Below are 20,729 nucleotides of genomic sequence, written 5' to 3'. Positions count from 1 at the left end.
AAAATCCCTTTGCTGCCAACCCACTCCAGTGTTCTTGCCTGGGAAATCTCATGGACAGAGGACTCTGGAGGGCTACAGTTCATGGGATCACAAAGAGTAGGACACAACTTAGTGACTAAACAACAGCAAATATGTATACATATAGCTGATTCACTTTCCAGTACAGCAGAAACTAAAAAATCATTGTAAGGCAACTATACTCCAATAAACATTTTTTAAAAATATATTAAAATTAAAAATTAATTTACATTTATTGGTTTAGATGGTAAAGAATCTGCCTGCAAGACAGGAGACCTGGTTTCAATCCCTGGGTCTGGAAAATCCCCTGGAGAAGGGAATGGCTACCTACTCCAGTATTACTACCTGGAGAATTTCATGGATAGCATGGACAGAGGAGCCTGGCAGGCCATATGGGGTTGCAAAGAGTTGTACATGACTGAACAACTAGACAAGATGTACAATATTTATGCTTTTTACTCCAAGCTCTTAATACTCACAACATTGTGAGGTGGGCTGTCACACTGATTTCACACCTGAAAAAGCCAGAACTCTGAAGATTTGATCATTCAGCAACTATGGGACAGAACTAAGAACTAGCCTGGGTCTGACTCTATATCTTACTTTTTTAATGCAATAACCTAATACAAAAATAAATTAATATATTTAAAATCTTCTTTTCAGAGACGATCCCTAAAAGTGCTGTTTTATTATCACGTCTCAAAATGGAGAACTTGTTCTCTCTCCAAGACTGAAAGACTGAAGTCACCTTTTGTAAAACTTTAACTACCTCTACCACCTGGTGGTCACAGAGTTGGTGAAGGCTGAAGGTTTCAGAGAACAGGCACATTTACTCAAGGGCACTGAGGCCAGCCAGTCCATAAAAAGTTACTGTTTCCTCTATGCGAGGTAGATATTGACCCCTGGGGAGAGAGCAGTAAATTAGGCAGAGATCTGCCTCCAAGAGGCTCCCGCTATAAGGGGTGAGATATAGAAAATGAATCTGTAAAATAATGTCAAGTCCCTTTATGTGCAAGGAGATGATAAAACCAGGCAATGAAGAGAGTGAAGAAGGACAGTCCTGCTGCAAGAAAATGGTCTGAGATTTGAGTTGAGGATGGAGTGATGAGAAGAGGCTGTGAGGAGACTGAAATAGGAGTGCTCCAAGGCCAAGGAAACAATGTACAGAGCTTGAGAGAGAAAGAAGACACAGTGCCTGAAGGTCAGCCAACAATGGGACAAACGAGGAACAGATGCTGGAGAGGGTTCGGGAGGTCCCATGCAGATTCTTCAGTGCTGTGCTAGGAGGTCAGATTTATTCTTTTTTTCTTAATGAAAACTTATTATTATTATTACCCAAAAGTAAATATTTCCACAACATTCTTAACATTCAGTTTGGGATGGAAATTGTTTCTTATGTAACAAAAAGCCATTCAAGGTTTATCAGCTGAGGCACACTGATTTAAATTCCCTTTTGATATTTATTAGCCATGGAGTCTTAGCAAATGACTTAACTTTCAGGGCCATAACCCCCTCATTTGCAAAACCGGAGTATAAAATCTCCTCATATGGCAGTTGCAAAGATTTTAGAAAAATGCAGTTTGGCTGCAGGTACCACAGTAAACCGAGAAGATGAATGCTGTACAGGGTCAAAGAGTAATTCCCCTCTCCTTCAAGCTCACAGACTTTGCCACTGTTTTGTTTGAAGTATATTTGACTTCCCTTTCATGAATCACAACCTTGTGCTTGGGCAAATAGGAACCCACTCCACTACTGTTGCCTAGAGAACCCCATGGACAGTATGAAAAGGCAAAAAGGTATGACACTGGAAGATAAGCCCCCCAGGTTGGAAGGTGTCCAGTATGTTACTGGGGAAGAGCCGAGAACAATGACTATTAGCTCCAGAAAGAACAAAGCACCTGGGCCAAAGTGGAAACAATTCTCAGTTGTGGATGTGTCTGGTGGTGAAAGTAAAGTCTGATCCTGTAAAGAATATTGCACAGGAATCCGAAATGTTAGGTTTATGAATCAAGGTATGCTGAATGTGGTCTAGCAGGAGATGGCAAGATTGAACACTAATATCCTAGGAATTAGTGAAGTAAAATGGAAGGGAATGGGAAAATTTAATTCAGATGACCATTATATCTACTAGTGTGGACAAGAATCCCTTAGAAGAAATGAAGCGGCCTTCACAATCCACAGAAGCATCACAAGTGTAGGGTTTGGGTACAATCCCTAAATGATAGAATGCTCTAACCATTCAATATCACAGTAATCTAAGACTATGCCCAACCACTGATGCTGAAGAAATTGAAGTTGACCTATGAAGTTCTGTGAAGACCTACAAGACCTTCTAGAACTAACACCGACAAAAATGTCCTTTTCATCATAGGGGATTAGAATGCAGAAGTAGGAAGACAAGAGATACCTGGAATAACAGGCACGTTTGGCCTTGGAGTACAAAATGAAAAAGGACAAAGGCTAACAGAATTTTGTCAAGAGAACACGCTGGTCATAGAAACACCCTTTTCCAACAACCCAAGAGACAACTGTACACATGGATATCACCAGATGGTCAATACTGAAATCAGATTGATTATATTCTTTGCAGCTAAAGATAGAGAAGCTCTACAGTCAGCAAAAACAAGACTGGGAGCTGACTGTGGCTCAGATCATCAGCTCCTAATTGCAAAATTCAGGCTCCAACTGAAAAAAGTAGGGAAAACCACTAGGCCATTCAGGTATGACCTAAATAAAATCTCTTCTGATTATACTGTGGAGGGGATAAATAGATTCAAGGGATTAGATCTGGTAGGCAGAGTGCATAAAGAATTATGGATGGAGGTTCATAGCATTGTACAGCAGGCGGTGATCAAAACCATCCCCTCAAAAAAGAAATACAAAAAGGCAAAGTGGTTGTCTCAGGAGGCTTTACAAATTTTTAAGGAAAGAAGATAGGTGAAGGGCAAGAGAGAAAGGGAAAAATATACACTGAACTGAAAGCAGAGTTCTAGAGAATAGCAATGAGAGATAAAAAGGCCTTCTTAAATGAACAATGAAAAGAATTAGAGGAAAAAAACAGAATGGGAAAGACTAGAGATTTCTTCAAGAAAATTGGAGATATTGAGGGAACACTTTATGCAAGGATGGGCATAATAAAGGTCAGAAACAGTAAGGACCTAACAGAAGCAGAAGAGATTAAGAAGATGTGCAAGAATACATAGAAGAACTATACAAAAAAAAGGTCTTAATGACCCAGATAACCATGATGGTGTGGTCACTCACTACATTCTCACCACATATGGACATACTGAAGTGTGAAGTCAAGAGGGCCTTAGGAAGCATTTCTACAAAAAAACCAAACCAAACCAAAACAGAACAAAAAAACTAGTGGAGCTGACAGAATTCCAGTTAAGCTATTTCAAATCCTAAAATATGATGCTGTTAAAGTGTTGTACTCAATATGTCAGCAAATTTGGAAAACCCAGGAGTGGCCACAAGACTGGAAAATGTCAGTTTTTATTCCAATTCCAATGAAGGGCAATGCCAAAGAATGTTCAAACTATTGTACAGTTGTGCTCATTTCACATGCTAGCAAGGTCATGCTCAAGATCCTTCTAGCTAGGCTTCAGCAGCGTGTGAACTGAGAACTTCCAGGTGCACAAGCCGGGTTTCAAAGAGACAGAGGAACCAGAGATCAAATTGCCAACATTCGTTGGTTCATAAAGAAAGCAAGGGAATTCCAGAAAAACATCTACTTCTGCTTCATTGACTATGCTAAAAGGCCTTTGACTGTGCGGATCACAGCAAACTGTGTATATCTTAGAGATGGGAATACCAAACCACCTTACCTATCACCTGAGAGACCTGTATGCAGGACCAGAAGCAATAGTTGGAACCACACATGGAACAACTGACTGGTTCGAAATTGTGTAAGGAGTATGACAAGACCATATATTCTTACCTTGCTTATTCAACTTCTATGCAGAGTACATCATGGGAAATGCCAGGCTGGCTGAATCACAAGCTGGATTCAAGACTGCTGGGAGAAATATCAACAGTCTCTGATATGCAAATGACACCACTTTAATGGCAGAAGGTGATAAGGAACTAAAGAGCCTCTTCATGAGGGTGAAAGAGAAGAGTGAAAAAGCTGGCTTGAAAATCAACATTCAAAAAAAACTAAGATCATGGCATCAGTCCCATCACTTCATGGTAAATTGATGGGGAAAAACTGGAAACAGTGGCAGATTTTATTTTCTTGGGCTCCAAAATCACTGCAGACAGTGACTGTAGCCATGAAATGAAAAGACACTTATTCCTTGGAAAAAAAGTTATAACAAACCTAGACAGCATAATAAAAAGTGGAGACATCACTTTGCTGACAAAGTTCCATCTAGTCAAAGCTATGGTTTTTCCAGTAGTCATGTATGGATGTGAGAGGTGGACCATAAAGAAGGCTGAACAGTGAAGAACTGATGCTTTCAAACTGTGATGCTAGTTTTCCCTTGGACTGCAAAGAGATCAAACTAGACAATCCTAAAGGAAATCAACCTTGAATATTCTTTGGAAGGACTGATGCTGAAGCTTAAGCTCCAATACTTTGGCCACCTGATACGAAGAGCCGACTCATTGGAAAAGACCCTGATGCTGGGAAAGACTGACGGCAAAAGGAGAAGGAGGATGCAGAAGATGAGATGGTTAGAGAGCATTACCGACTCAATGCATATGAATTTGAGCAAAGTCCAAGAGACAGTGGAGGACAGAGGAGCCTGGTGTGCTGCATTCCATGTGGTTGCAGTCAGAAATAACTTAGCAACTGAACAACAGCAACAATATCTAATTTACATAGTCGTCTTAGTTTCTGCTATATAGCAAAGTGATACAGTTTTACATATACACACACACACATATACTTTTTCAGATTTTTTTCCATTACAGATTATTATAAGATATTGAATATAGTTCCCTATGCTATACAGTAGGACATTGTTGTTTATCTATTTTATATATAGTAGTATGTACATGTTAATCCCAAACTCCTAATTTATCCCTCTCTTCCCCTTACCCCTTTGGTAACCATACATTTGTCTTCAGCATCTACAAGCTTACAGAGTTTAAATGACATATAGACAGAAGGAAAATATAAGAGAAAATAACTTTATACAGTGCAAATAAGCAGGACAACAACATCAACTCATTCAGGTCTTTTGGTATTTCACTATGGCTTTAAGAACTATAGAATCTAGCCCAGGCCTCATCAGATTCCAGTCCGCAGGCCAAATCCATGTCAGCCCCTACTACCAGCTCCCGATACCAACTCTGAGTCTATTTATTACAATCCATGAATTAATTATGGTTTGTACATTTTTAAATGGTTGAAAAGATAATCCAAAAAAAAGAATACCATTTTGTGACAAGATTATTGCATAAAATTTCAATTTCATGGAGAAATTCCATTGGAACACAGCCACATCCATTCTGTAACATATTGTCTAAGGCTGCTTTGTGGTACAACAGCAGATTTGAATAGCTGTGACAGAGACCATATGGCCTACAAGGGATAAGATACTTCTATCTGGCCTTTCACAGATCTAGCCTACCTATGATTAAGGCATCCTGATGGAAAAATTATAAAATAGTTCATTCTCTACTCTGATGAACTATTACAGTTAAATAAACCATGGTTCCTGTCTTTCAGAAGGAAGAAGGGCTAAAGCAGATACCGTTTGATAACGTTTCCATGCCATGTTCTCGAAACTGTCAATCAGTAGTGATGTTCATGCAAAAGTAAAAGGTTTACCTTTATTAGCACTTCCCCAGCCAGTCACAACACAAATCTCAGAAGAAAACAGAGGCTCCAAGCTGTGTGGAAGACATACTGGCCTCACCACTGAGTTGAATTCTAGGGCAGAGCTCAGTTGGATCAAGGCGATATCAGAGTCATAGCTCAGTGAGTCGAAGTCCTCATGCATCACGATGTGTTTTGCCCTTCTCACCTGCATCATGAGCAAGCAAGAAATTACAAGGCAGAGTCAATGATTCAAACAAATTCCTTGTATACTGGTCCAAAATCATCCTAAATCTCTGCATTTCCACACGTCACCCAATGAAGGTGACTTTGTACTAACTTTAGAAGGGAAATCTTTGTTAATAATTTGCAGGAATCCATGAAGCACTTTCTGAGGAATGGAGGTCCTGGGAAAATTAGACTCTGTGGACCTGTGTACATGGACCTCAGTTTGCACTTCCTGACTCACTTCCCCTCATTCTCAGATTAAATGTGATCTCAAATTCTATCTTTAAATGTTGGTATAAATGATAAGTGTAAGAGGGCATTAGGAAAGTAGTAACTAATCCCATGTTTTAGATAAATGTATTCCCTGAAAGTGAAAGTCGCTCAGTCATGTCTGACTTTTTGCGACCTCATGGATTATACAGTCCAAGGAATTCTCCAGGCCAGAACACAGGAGTGGGTAGCCTTTCCCGTCTCCAGGGTATCTTCCCAATCCAGGGATCGAACCCAGGTCTCCTGAGTTGCAGGCAGATTCCTTACCAGCTGAGCCACAAGGGAAGCCCAAATGTACTCCCTGGCATGTGACAATTTAGGGAACAGGCAGAATGACCTTTAAAAACATTTCTCACCTGCTCAGTTGATTCCTTCAAGGTTATGTCATGGTCTCCAGCAACAATGGTCCAGAAGAGTGGATTGTTTTTCCTGGAGGAGGAACAACAAAAGTTTGATATGAAAACACATTTTTCACCATTTGGTCTAACACTATAACATCCACTGTTCAGTCCAGCCAGGGGCCACCCACTACCTTGTCTGGAATCTTTATGTAACCAGAGAAGCTGCACCATGCCTTCTGATCTATCTGAGGACAAGTTCCTAATTGTCTATCTTGCCCCCTTCTTTTGTCCATAAAATGTTTCTGGAGCATTTATCAAATATCACCAGTTTATTTTTAAGTTGAGAAGGAAAAAAGAAACCTAGAGCTTATTTTAATTTCATAGTGACATTAGGAATACATGAAGAAAATTACATTTCTAATGAGATCTATGCTTTACTGTTAAAAATATTCAAATACTATATTATAGGAATATATCTTTTAAATTATCATCTTTTATAAAATAATCAGAATTTATGAAACTAAGACCAATTTATCAATTCCTAAATAGGTAAAATTCACATCTGATATCAGAGATTAGGACACTGACTACTTTTAAAGGGGAGAGGGCATAAAGGGGACCCCTAGGTACTGGCACCATTTCCTTTCTTGGTCTGGGTGCTAGTTACATGGTTATTTGCTTTGTATAAATTCCTCTAACTGTATTAATGTTTTACACACATTTAATATACTTCAAAAAAAGTTTAAAAATTTGAATCTACATCCATTAATTTGCCACATCAAGATCTCCAGCTGAAAAAATATCCAAGGAAAGAGTCCCTCAATTGCCACAAATATATTGTCACTGACTCTTCATTTTTCAAAACTGTCTTTTCAGTAAAAGTAAAGTTATGAAAAGTATTTCTTCAATACATTTAGTCAAAGAAGTTTCTTAATACAGGTAGGCATGTTCTCTCTAATCATAACCATGCTCATTTCAGTTCCTTGCATGATGAGTCTGACTCACTGATGTGTTTAAGTGTGCCTTTATTAAGGGAGCCAACTCAAGGAAAGTGCCTGGTAAGTATACGGAGATAGTAATGACTCCATAATGGTAGCCATTATCATTGTTATTATCTGTCATGCACTCTAATGGAAGGATCAACTTTATTTTCAAAGTCACTCTCTAAATCATTACTTGGTAGTAAAGAAACGTATTTCTTAAAGCTGTTACTAAGGCTGCTGCCCTAGAATCATACCCCTGCCCCTCCCTTGGATGGAAATCAATTGCTCTTATCTAAGTTTTGGAAGGAAGCTGCAAAGAGAAAAACAAGAACTGGTTAACCCTAGAAAGGGCTTCTCTGGTGGCTCAGTGATAAGTGACCCGCCTGCTGATACATGGGACTCAGTTTCTATCCATAGTCCAAGAAGATCTCAAAAGCTATGGAGCAACTAAGCCCATGCGCCACAACTATTGAGCCTGCACTTTAGAGCCTGGGAGCCACAGCTACTGAAGCCTGAGAGCCCTACAGCCTGAGCTCGGCAACAAGAGAAGCCTCCGCGATGAAGAATCTGCATACTGCAATGAAAAGTAACTGCTGCTTGCCATAACTAGAGAAAAGCCCACACAACAAAGAAGATCCAGCACAGCCAAAAATAAATGGATAAAGAAATAAACAAACGAGTGCAGGTGTGCTAAGTTGCTTCAGTGATGTCAGACTCTTGTGACCCCATGGACTGTAGCCCCCCAGATTCTTCTGTCCATGGGATTCTCCAGGCAAGAATACTGGAGTAGGTAGCTATGCCCTCCTCCAGGGGATCTTCCTGACCCAAGGATGGAACCCACACATCTCACGTCTCTTACATCTCCTGCATTGGTAGGTGGGTTCTTTAACACTAGCATCACCTGGGAAGCCCCAATAAATAAATATTTTAAAAGGCAGCTTCTAAGAAAATAAAGGTCGCTGAAACTGGAAAAAAATCCTCTGATTTAGGTTTGAGACAGATTCCAATGTACAACTGCAAAGGGAGTTTATTCCCCTAAATTAAGTTTATTTTTTAAACTTTTTATTTTATATCATAGTTGATAAACAGTGTTGTGAGAATTTTGGGTGGACAGCAAAGTGACTCAGATATACATGCATCCAGTCATTCTCCTCCAAACTCCCCTCCTATCCAGGCTGCCACGTAACATTGAGAAGAGTTCTCTGTGCTATACATTAGGACCTAAAATCCCACACAAGCATGAAGAAGAGTGTGGAGTCAACAAAAGGAGAACATGCCAGGTTTTCCCTAAAAATAGGACAACAGTACCCAGCAACTTGTTAGAAATAAAGATTCTCTGGCTCCACACCAGACTTTAAGTAAGAAACCTTCCAGACAAGTCTGGTATTTGCTAGGGCTAATACTAAGGGTAACCAGTGCTAGAGACGGTAGCACATGGGGTGTAGTACAATGTTGCTGTCGGTTGTCCTTATCGCCTTTTGTAGCAATGTCAGCCAGCCTGGCCACGTGGTGACCTTCAGCAAAAATGTCTATCTCAGCTCCCAGATTTTGTACATTTCCCTAACTGGCTCATTCCATGCAGTAAACTTGCCTTCCCAATGGATTTGGGTACGCCCCTTCAATGGAGGCTGGAGCCCTGGATGTCCATAAGATTGATGAGGATGAGACAAGGAGAAGTAAGTTCTTGAAGGAATCAGCTGAAGGATTCCCAAAGACAAGGCATGAGTGAACATACTAATTCTTCACACTAGCATCCCAAATGATTCTGGGTAAAGATATACACAGTTCCAACTTCAAAAAAGATATTTCTCTGGTCAAGTAAATTAAACAACTATAAAAGTTAAAGAAAAAATGAGGTAACCTTTTCCACATCAAATAAGTATAAGGCACAATATTTTGTGTAAAAATTATAAAACCCTACATAAAATATATATGTATAAACATTAATGTAAAATCAGATAATTAAAACATTCTTAATATTGATTACTTCTAGAAAGGAGGAATGGATTAGAGAAATGGAGAGGGTAGTTTAGATTTTACTTGATAACTTTATTTGAACTGCCTTTTTAAAAACAAGCAATACTACTACTTTAGCAAAATTTTACAAAGAAAACAAGAAGGGCCACTAAAATTACATACAAATCTTTTTGTGGTTAACTTAAATGGTTCACAAACATTTATAGCTGACTGTGTTTATTAATCGGAGAAGGCAATGGCACCCCACTCCAGTACTCTTGCCTGGAAAATCCCATGGACAGAGGAGCCTGGTAGGCTGCAATCCATGGGGTTGCTAAGAGTCGGACACGACTGAGCGGCTTCACTTTCACTTTTCACTTTCATGCATTGGAGAAGGAAATGGCAACCCACTCCAGTGTCCTTGCCTGGAGAATCCCAGGGATGGGGGAGCCTGGTGGGCTTCCGTCTATGGGGTCGCACAGAGTCGGACACGACTGAAGCGACTTAGCAGCAGCAGCAGCAGTGTTTATTAATCTCAGCTGACTCATCAAGTTGACTAGTTCACCTTGTAAAGAATGGTTTGGTGTGGTCTGTATCTTGCTGCAAGGAATCATAGTCTATGACATAAATTCAAGAATAAACTATTTGACAAGGGAGTCTGACAAAGCTTCTTCTGTGCCTCTGGCATCAGTACTAATAGCTGGTTTCTCCAATACTTTAATTTCCATTAATTAGTCAGCTGTGATTGAGGCTTTTCCACGGTACATAAAAATGCACTTTGATAGAATTCTTATAAAACGAATTTCTCCAAGGGCCGGGGGGTGCTAGAATGAACCATGTGGTTGAGTTGGAAATATCTGTATGATCTCATGTTTACCTTAATATAGGTATAGACAGAAAAACAGGTTTATGTAAGTGAGTTAGTATGCCTTCTTACATTTTCTAGCTCTGTTAGCTAAGAGGGGCTATAAGCAATAACACCCTAGTAGCAACTGGGATGCTCAGCACCCAGATTTTAACTTCTTGTGCAGCTTATGGGAGAAATGGCTGCTTCTAAGACTGAGAGGGGATACATAAGATGAACTTGGAGTATCTTTGTCCCAAAAGGGTGGTGGCATATCAAAAAGACAAGAACTTACAGTGGTCAAAACTGGAAAACTCACCCTGAAAAAACTCACAGGGATCAAAGCTGGAGCAATTCAAGCAACAAAATAAATATGTAGTATTTACAAAAAATAAATGTCCTCCTGCCCATACTGGTTTAATACACAATTTAATAAGTAAAAGGAAAGTGAAAGTTGCTCAGTTGTGTCCGACTCTTTGTAATCCCATAGACTATACATTCCATAGAATTCTCCAGGCCAGAATACTGGAGTGGGTAGCCTTTCCCTTCTCCAGGGGGATCTTCCCAATCCAGGGGTCGAACCCAGGTCTTCTGCATTGCAGGTGAATTCTTTACCAGCTGAGCCACCAGGGAAGCCCAAGAATACTGGAGTGGGTAGCCTATCCCTTTTCCAGGAGATCTTCCCGACCCAAGAATCAAACTGGGGTCTCCTGCATTGCAGGTGGATTCTTTACCAACTGAGCCACTAGGGAAGCCCCAATAAAAGGAAGAGAAGAGGCAAATCTCCCATACAGAATAACTTTAATTTATGGAGAAAACTCTGCACTCAAGATGATAGAGTTTAATGCCCAACTGCTCGAGTGTGGGCTACCCTTAGCCACTTGCTTGCAAAGAATAGGTAAGAATGGGAGGAAGATGGAACTTAACAGTGGAGACACCTGGCAAATACCAGGTTAACATCATCAGTGAGAAATCATGCTGGTAGCATGTACCCTTTATAATGTGATAAAAAAGGACATGTCCCTCTGTGGATTTCCTGTGGAGTCCCAGAAAAACCATGAGAAAAATATCTGATGAACTCAAACTGAGGTACCTTCTACAAAAAACCAGATGAGTACTCCTAAATACCGCCAAGACCATTAAAAACAAGGTCTGTGAGACTCAGAGCCAAGAGGAGCCTAAGGAAAAAGGACAACTAAATGTAACTTGGTGTTCCAAATGGCAGAGGGAACGACTACACAGACCTTGAGATAGGAACAAGCACAGCATGTTTAAGAAAAGAGGTGGGCTTGTTGGGGACAAGCAAGAAAGGGTCAAGATGGACTCATGGACAGGGCGTGGTTCTGGACTTTGACTTGGGGAGTCATTGGAATCATTTGGGGAGTATATATTTATTTAGAAGAATAATTGATATACAGTGTTGTGTTAATTTCTGATGTACAGCAAGGTGATTCAGTTATAAATATACATGTATTTTAAAAAATATTCCTTTCCACTATGATTTATCATAGGATACTGATATATATATATAACAGAGAATACAGTTCTCTGTGCTACACAGTAGGATCTTGTTGTTAGTCCTGGGGTGTATATAAATATACAGTGTCCAGAACCTGCCTACAAGTGTGATCAACTTAATCAGTCTGTATTGAAAATGAATTAATTATAGTTATACACATCCACATGATAATCCATATGATATGCTATAAAGATAAAAGCAAATCACAGAGGAATATAAACTGTAATTGTTTTACATTAATACAGGGAAAACAAGACAACATACTGGTTTTAGGAATTCACAGATGTTAAAACCACTCCTCAAAAAGCAAAGACATTATAAATGCAAAATTTAGCATAATGTTTACTTCTCTGGGAGGGGCACTGAGAGGGCTTGCTAGTGTAAAGATCCTTCTTACACTAAATAGTAGGGCCATTCTTTAGACTACATGTTTATATTTTGTATATTTTTTCACGTCATGGCATAGTTTACAATTAAAAAACATTGAAAGCTCAGTGATCAAGGTGGTGAATTACCCTACTGTGTTCTCCACTGTCGTGATCCCACTTTAAGAGGAATGACACTAAACCAATCCAGGATATAGAGCACTGCATGATGAGGGCTGTGGAGTTACACATACTAGAACAGTAAGCATTCAGCGTAAAGATTAAGGGCAATGTGAGAGCGATCTTCAAGTCTAGGAAGGATGATTACATGCAAGTAGAAAGAGACTGAGTTCTTGTTTTCTGGAACTTCAGTAAATTTAGATTAATAAATTATTGCTATAGAGAAGCAGACTTGGGCTCAACATAATAATCAAAGATGCCTGTAAATGGGATGAACAATTTCAAGATTTGATTTGCTTTTCTTCACTGACTTTGTTTAGAAAGAGGCTAGATGGACATGGGTCAGAAACACTGAAAGGAAGATTCTTGCTTTAGAATCAGCCTGCATGGTTTTAGGAGTTACACAATTATATTGATGTTCTAGGTATGATACAAAAAAGGCTTCCCTGGTAACTCAGTGGTAAAGAAGCCACCTGCCAATGCAGGTTCGAGCCCTGGGTCTGGAAGATCCCCTGGAGAAGGAAATGGCAACCCACTCTAGTATTTTTGTCTGGGAAATCCCTTGGACAGAGGAACCTGGCAGGCTACAGTCCATGAGCTCTCAAAAGAGTCAGACACAACTTAGTGACTAAAACAACAAACAACATGATTATTGTTGTTGTTCAGTTACCAAGTCAGGCTCCTCAGTCCTTCACTGTCTCCCAGAGTTTGCTCAAATTCATGTCTATTGAGTTGGTGATGCTACCTAACCATCTCATTCCCTGTTGCCCTCTTCTCCATTTGCCTTCAGTCTTTCCCAGCATCAGGGTCTTTTCCAGTGAGTTGGTTCTTCATATCAGGTGGCCAAGGAATTGGAGTTTCAGCTTCAGCAAACAACATGGTACATAAATACATTAATAAAATATCATCAGCCTCACTCACGATTGCACACAATGCGCTGCAGTCAGAATCCAAATCGAGTTGATGATGGCACCTCCACACTGGTGATTGCCAAGAAACCTCAAACCCACCTGCCATGGCCAACAGTGGGGGCAGGCTTCTACTCCTCCTGCAATTCTTCTAGAAAGCCACTGGGGACTAAACGGAGGGATACCACAGACACCTACAGCAAAAGAGATCAAACTAATGACCCATTCAACTGAAATAATTAAGAACACACCCCTCCCCAATATGTCTTGCCATAGTCAACAGTGGAAATTGGAGAAGGAAATGGCAACCCACTCCAGTACTCTTGCCTACAAAATTCCATGGATGGAGGAGCCTACTGGGCCACAGTCCATGGGGTCACAAAGAGTTGGACACGACTGGGTGACTTCACAACAACTTCACAACTAGTCAACAGTAGCAATTCCCAAACACCAGATGAGTTTCAAGAAGATGCAGATTCCTAAGACCCATCTCTGAAGAATCTGATTTTAAAAGCTTGCCTAGGTGACTCTGCTAACCAGTTAGGTTTTATAGGTACTGGTCTACAGAATTATGGGCTTCCCTAGTGGCTCAGTGGTAAAGAATCCACCTGCCAATGCAGGAAGATCCTCTGGAGAAGGAAATGGAAACCCATTCCAGTATTCCAAGGAAAACCCCATGGAGACAGGAGCCTGGAGGGCTACAGTCCATGGGGTTGCAAAGAGTCTGACTTAGTAACTGAACAACAATAACTACAGAATTGTATTTATTCATTCATTTAACAAATACTTAATTAGTACTTGGTGTTATCAGGCACTGCTCTAGACATTGGTGATGTATCATTGAATAGAACAGACAAAAATCCTGGCCCTCATGATCTTACATTCTAGTAGGAAAATTCTGTTGGTTAGTAAAGGGTATGCGGTTCTTTATTATATGTTCTTATTTTATGTCTCTTTCTCATTGTTTGAAACCATTTACCAATCCCCAGACATGCCAAATTTGCTTAGACATCCAAATGCCATTCTCTTGTCTAGAATACTGCTGTATACTGTCTTCCCCATGAAGCCTTCTCTGACTCCCCTTCAAGAAGCAGACATCTTTCCTTCTTTACAGCTCCCTGTGCAAGTTTCTATTACAAATCATCAACTATAATATATATAATACATGCATACAGAGCAATGAAAGATCATAATATTTAACATAACACTTAAGGTTATAATGAAATTAAAAATTAAAAGTGTGTTAAAAAACAAAACCAAAAAAACTTTGCTTTCTCCCTTTGCCCCTAAATGCAAAATCATATTATAGAATCTGGAAAGATATTTTAAATATGAAATTTGCATACGAATAGATGAGGAAAAAAGATTGCTCTCTGTACCTCTTTCTTCCTATCTTTTTCTTCCTATCTTTTTTTTTTATCTTTCTTCCTATCTTAAAGCTTAATTCTTCTTCCCTCTATTTATGGAGTCCATGCAAAAACCTAAACAGAATTCTAAAAATTTCATAAGCCTAAATATAGAACCCATTCTTCCTCACTGTAAAGTATTATCAAAGTAAGATGAGGCTTTTGAAAAGAGATATCTAGTTAAAGAAGAAAGAAGATTAAATAGATCATAATCACATGGCTATCAACTCACCATATGGAATAACTTTTGCAGAAGATCTAGGATTGGTTTTGGGAAATGATGTTGATCCAATTTTGTTTAAAGAGTCTGTAGAGAAAAAAAAATAATTCAAAGTATTTACAGTAGCCTAACCTAGCTGAGTCACTTGCTTATGCTGGTCAATCATAAAACCACTCTTAAGTTGCATACCTTTTAATATTCCTGTTGTTTTCTAAACATTACCTCCTTCTTTGGCCTCATGACATTACTCTTTTTTAAAATATATATATATCTATGGTCATCTATTCCCAATCTCAGTCTTTTTTTCAGGGTCTATTCTTTACTCTGAAAAATATTTCATGAAAGTACTGTACATAGCTTTATTTGTATTCATTTACATATATATGACTTCCAAATGTCTCTCTTCAATCTAAATCTCCTTCCTGAATTCTAGATCTTGACTAGATCTAGAATTACAAATTCTAGGACCGCTGGATATGTCCATCTTGATCTCTCACAATCTCATAAAAGTCCGGGTATCTCAAACAGAATCCATTGATTTTAACAGTCAAGATGGTCTTGCAATGCTTCCCCGTATCATTTAATGACTCTACCATCCATCCAGCCACTCAAGCTAGAATCCTGAAAATCATGCTGGAAATTTTCTTCACATACCTCCTCCCCTACAACATAACCAATCAAGCAATGTCAGAATAAACTCTTACAATGACTTGCTCACACTCTCCTCCAAGTGAGTTTACCCCTAACCTCGATTGCCATCTTCTATGTTACTGCTAGGGTTTGAACTTTGGCTCTACCTCATGCCAGCTATGCATCTTTGGGAAAGTTACTGAACTCCTCTAAGCCTCTATTCCCTCATCTGTGAAAAGCAGAAGACTATACAAACCTTTTAGGTTTATTCTGAGGAATAAAGTAATACTGTATGTGAAGTGGTTAGTCCATACCTGGTACAGGGTAAATAATCAATAAATATTAACTAGACATCCTATGTGACTAGTGATGGAAGTAAAGTCCAATGCTGTAAAGAACAATATTACATAGGAACCTGCAATGTTAGGTCCATGCTGTCACTTCAGTCGTGTCCGACTCTGTGTGACCCCATAGATGGCAGCCCACCAGGCTCCCCCGTCCCTGGGATTCTCCAGGCAAGAACACTGGAGTGGGTTGCCATTTCCTTCTCCAATGCATGAAAGTGAAAAGTGAAAGTGAAGACGCTCAGTCATATCCGACTTTTAGTGACCCCATGGACTGTAGCCTACCAGGCTCCTCCATCCATGAGATTTTCCAGGCAAAAGTACTGGAGTGGGGTGCCATTTCCTTCTCCGGTTAGGTCCATGAATCAAGGTAAATTGGAAGTGGTCAAACAGGAGATGGCAAGAGTGAACATAGACATTTTAGGAATCTGTGAACTAAAATGGACTGGAATGGGCAAATTTAATTCAGATGACCATTATATCTACTAATGTGGGCAAGAATCCCTTAGAAGAAATGGAGTAGCCCTCATAGTCAACAAGAGAGTCCAAAATGCAGTTCTTGGGTGCAATTTCAAAAATGACAGAATAATCTCTGTTCGTTTCCAAGGAAAACCATTCAAATCACAGTAATCCAACTCTATGCCCCAACTGGTAATGCTGAAAAAGGTGACGTTGAATGGTTCTATGAAAACCTACAAGACATTCTAGAACTAACACCCAAAAAAGATGTCCTTTTCATCATAGAGGACTGGAATGCAAAAGTAGGAAGTCAAGAGATATCTGGAGTAACAGCAAGTATGGAGTACAAAATGAAGCAGGACGAAGGCTAACAGAGTTTTGCCAAGAGAATGCACTGGTTATAGCAAACACCCTCTTCCAATAACACAAGAGGTGACTCTACACGTGGACATCACCAGATGGTCAATATTGAAATCAGATTGATTACATTCTTTGCAGCTGAAGATGGAGGAGCTCTCTACAGTCGGCAAAAACAAGACCGGGAGCTGACTGTGGCTCATGAACTTATTATTGAAAAATTCAGATTAAATTGAAGAAAGTAGCGAAAACCACCAGACCATTCAGGTATGACCTAAATCAAATCCCTTATGATTATACAGTGGAAGTGAGAAATAGATTCAAGGGATTAGATCTGATAGACAGAGTGCCTGAAGACCTATGAACAGAGATTCGTGACATTGTACAGGAGGCAGTGATCAAGACTATCTCCAAGAAAAAGAAATGCAAAAAGACAAAACGGTTGTCTGAGAAGGCCTCACAAATAGCTGAGGAAAATAGGGAAGCTAAAGGCAAAGGGGAAAAGGAAAGATACACCCATTTGAATGCAGAGTTCCAAAGAATAGTGAGGAGAGATAAGAAAGTCGTCTTCAGCAATCAATGAAAAGAAATATAGGGAAAACAATAGAGTGGGAAAGACTAGAGATCTCTTCAAAAAAATTAGAGATACCAAGGGCACATTTCATGCAAAGATGGGCACGATAAATGACAGAAATGGTATGGACCTAACAGAAGCAGAAGATATTAAAAAGAGGAGGCAAGAAAACACAGCAGAACTATATAAAAAAGATCTTCACAACCCAGATAACCATGATGGTGTGATCACTCACCTAAAGCCAGACATTCTGGGATGTGAAGTCAAGTGGGCCTAAGGAAGCATCACCACAAACAAAGCTAATGCAGGTGATGGAATTCCAGCTGAACTATTTCAAATTCTAAAAGATGATGCTGTGAAAGTGCTGCACTCAATATGTCAGCAAATATGGAAAACCCAGGAGTGGCCACAGGACTGGAAAAGGTCAGTATTCATTCCAATCCAAGAGAAAGGCAATGCCAAAGAACTCACAAACTACCACACAATTGCACTCATCTCACACACTAGCAAAGTAATGTTCAAAATTCTCCAGGCTAGGCTTCAACAGTACGTGAACCATGAACTTTCAGATGTTCAAAGGGGATTTAGAAAAGGCAGAGGAATGAGAGATCAAATTGCTAACATCTGTTGGATCATCAAAAAAGCAAGAGAGTTCCAGAAAAATATCTACTTCTGCTTTATTGACTATGCCAAAGCCTTTCACTGTGTAGATCACAACAAACTGTGGAAAAGTCTTAAAGAGATGGGAATACCAGACCACCTTACCTGTCTCCTGATAAATCTGTATGCAGGTCAAGAAGCAACAGTTAGAACTGGACATGGAACAACAGACTGGGTTCTAAATTGGGAAAGGAGTACATCAAGGCTGTGTATTGTCACCCTGCTTATTTATCTTACATGCAGAGTACATCGTACAAAATTCTGGGCTGGATGAAGCAGAAGCTGTAATCAAGATTGCTGGGAGAAATATCAATAACCTCAGATATGCAGATGACACCACCCTTATGGCAGAAAGTGAAGGGGAACTAAAGAGCCTCTTAATGAAAGTGAAAGAAGAGAGTGAATAACTTGGCTTAAAACTTAACATTCAGAAAATGCAGCCATTAAAAAGAATACATTTGAATCAGTTCTAATGAGGTGGATGAAACTGGAGCCTATTATACAGAGTGAAGTAAGCCAGAAGGAAAAACATAAATACAGTATTCTAACGCATATATATGGAATTTAGAAAGATGGTAACAATAACCCGGTGTACGAGACAGCAAAAGAGACAGTGATGTATAGAACAGTCTTATGGACTCTGTGGGAGAGGGAGAGGGTGGGAAGATTTGGGAGAATGGCAATGAAACATGTAAAATATCATGTGTGAAACGAGTTGCCAGTCCAGGTTCGATGCATGATGCTGGATGCTTGGGGCTGGTGCACTGGGACGGCCCAGAGGGATGGTATGGGGAGGGAGGAGGGAGGAGGGTTCGGGATGGGGAACACATGTATACCTGTGGCGGATTCATTTTGATATTTGGCAAAACTAATACAATTATGTAAAGTTTAAAAATAAAATAAAATTGGAAGAATAAAAAAAAATAAAAAAAAAAAAAAAAGAAAATGAAGATCATGGCATACGGTCCCATCACTTCATGGCAAATAGATGGGGAAACAGTGGATGACTTTATTTTGGGGGGCTCCAAAATCACTGCAGACAGTGACTGCAGCCATGAAATTAAAAGACACTTGCTCCTTGGAAGAAGAGCTATGACCAGCCTAGATAGCATATTAAAAAACAGAGACATTATTTTGCCGATAAAGGTCCATCTAGTCAAAGCTATGGTGTTTCCAGTAGTCCTGTATGGATGTGAGATTTGGACTATAAAGAAAGCTGAGTGCTGAAGAATTGATGCTTTTGAACCTTAGTGTTGTAGAAGGCTCTTGAGAGTCTCTTGAACTGCAAGGAGATCCAACCAGTCAATCCTAAAGGAAATCAGCCTGAATATTCATTGGAAGGACTGATGCTGAAGCTGAAACTCCAATACTTTGGTTACCTGATGTGAAGACTGACTCCTTTGAAAAGACCCTGATGCTGGGAAAGATTGAAGGTGAGAGGAGAAGGGGACAACAGAGGATGAGATGGTTGGATGGCATCACTGACTCAATGGACATGAATTTGAGTAAGCTCCAGGATTTGGTGATGGACAGGGAAGCCTGGCATGCTGCAGTCCATGGGGTGGCAAAGAGTTGGACATGACTGAGTGACTGAACTGAACTTACTGAGAACAGGCAACTAGGGAATGAGAAGATTAGAAGGATGATATTAAGCAGGTGCTGTTTAACTAAGTTACTTGTCACATTCTGATATTCATTTGACTATGGAATTGATGGTTATTGCCTGATTTCATTGCCATTTTAAAATGTTGGTATCGTTAACATTTGTTCAGGGCTTGCTAACCTTTTAACTTTTTCTTCTAGGTGATGAAAACCGAATAGAATTGCTACCAGGAGACAAGTTCTCCCTGTGATCATGGCAATGAACAGAACACATTTATTCTGAAGACGAAATGAAAGTGAACTGAGAGGTGGGCTCTTGCATTCAGCTGGACCAGCAGCAGAGTTGCTTTTAAAATTATCAGCTAGGTGGCTGATCTTGGACTAGAATGGGAGAGGGAGGAAGGAATGGAAGGAGGGAGGGACGGAAGGATGGAGTGGGGAAGGATGGAGGGGGGAAGGCTGGAGGAAGGGAAGGATGGAAGGAAGGAAGGATGGAGTGGGGGAAGGATGGAGGAGGGGGAAAGGATGGAGGGAGGGAAGGATGGAGGGAGGGAGGGAGGGAACACTGTTTTCTGCAGCTCTGGGTCTTGGCCTCTAACAAATTTGGTTCTACTAAACTACTTATTCTTGTAAGTTGTGTTTCCGTATGCCTCTTTATTCTTCAGAGGCTAACCTCTGTGCCATTTTCTTAAGCAGATGCTGCCCCCTTTTATGGCAAACCTTCTGGGTCCCTCAGAATTGAGCTCCTTAGACCTCTCTCTGTGCCATTTTCTTAAGCAGATGCTGCCCCCTTTTATGGCAAACCTTCTGGGTCCCTCAGAATTGAGCTCCTTAGACCTCTCCTCAGTCCTTTGAACTTTGAACTTCACCTTAAAAAAAAATTATTTAATTGGAGGATAATTACTTTACAATATTGTGATTGTTTTTGCATATATCAGCATGAATCAGTCATAGGCACACATGTGTCCCCTCCCTACTGAACCCCCCTCCCAGCTCCCTTCTACCCCATCCCTCCAGGTTAAGCCTGTTATACAGTGAAGTGGGTCAGAAAAAGAAAGACAAATTTTGCATATTAATACCTGTATATGGAATCTA

The 20,729-nt window shown here is 40.0% G+C and overlaps 1 protein-coding gene across 1 annotated transcript in view; it reads right to left on the bottom strand.

Annotated features, from left to right (window-relative positions):
- OVCH1 (ovochymase 1) overlaps positions 1-20,729 on the bottom strand; it is a 93,187-nt gene that overhangs the window by 57,883 nt on the left and 14,575 nt on the right. The window contains exons 7-11 of the mRNA XM_059887272.1: positions 19,638-19,650; positions 15,021-15,135; positions 13,396-13,576; positions 6,643-6,715; positions 5,801-5,996 (exon numbers count right to left, since the gene is read on the bottom strand). Of these exons, the coding sequence (XP_059743255.1) occupies positions 5,801-5,996; positions 6,643-6,715; positions 13,396-13,576; positions 15,021-15,135; positions 19,638-19,650 (578 nt within the window). The remainder of the gene's footprint in view (positions 1-5,800; positions 5,997-6,642; positions 6,716-13,395; positions 13,577-15,020; positions 15,136-19,637; positions 19,651-20,729) is intronic.

Source organism: Bos taurus, chromosome 5 (genome assembly GCF_002263795.3).
Source record: "Bos taurus isolate L1 Dominette 01449 registration number 42190680 breed Hereford chromosome 5, ARS-UCD2.0, whole genome shotgun sequence".
In the NCBI taxonomy this organism is placed as follows: domain Eukaryota; kingdom Metazoa; phylum Chordata; class Mammalia; order Artiodactyla; family Bovidae; genus Bos; species Bos taurus.
Note: the sequence above shows the minus strand (reverse complement) of the source record. Positions and strands in the feature narration are given on the sequence as shown.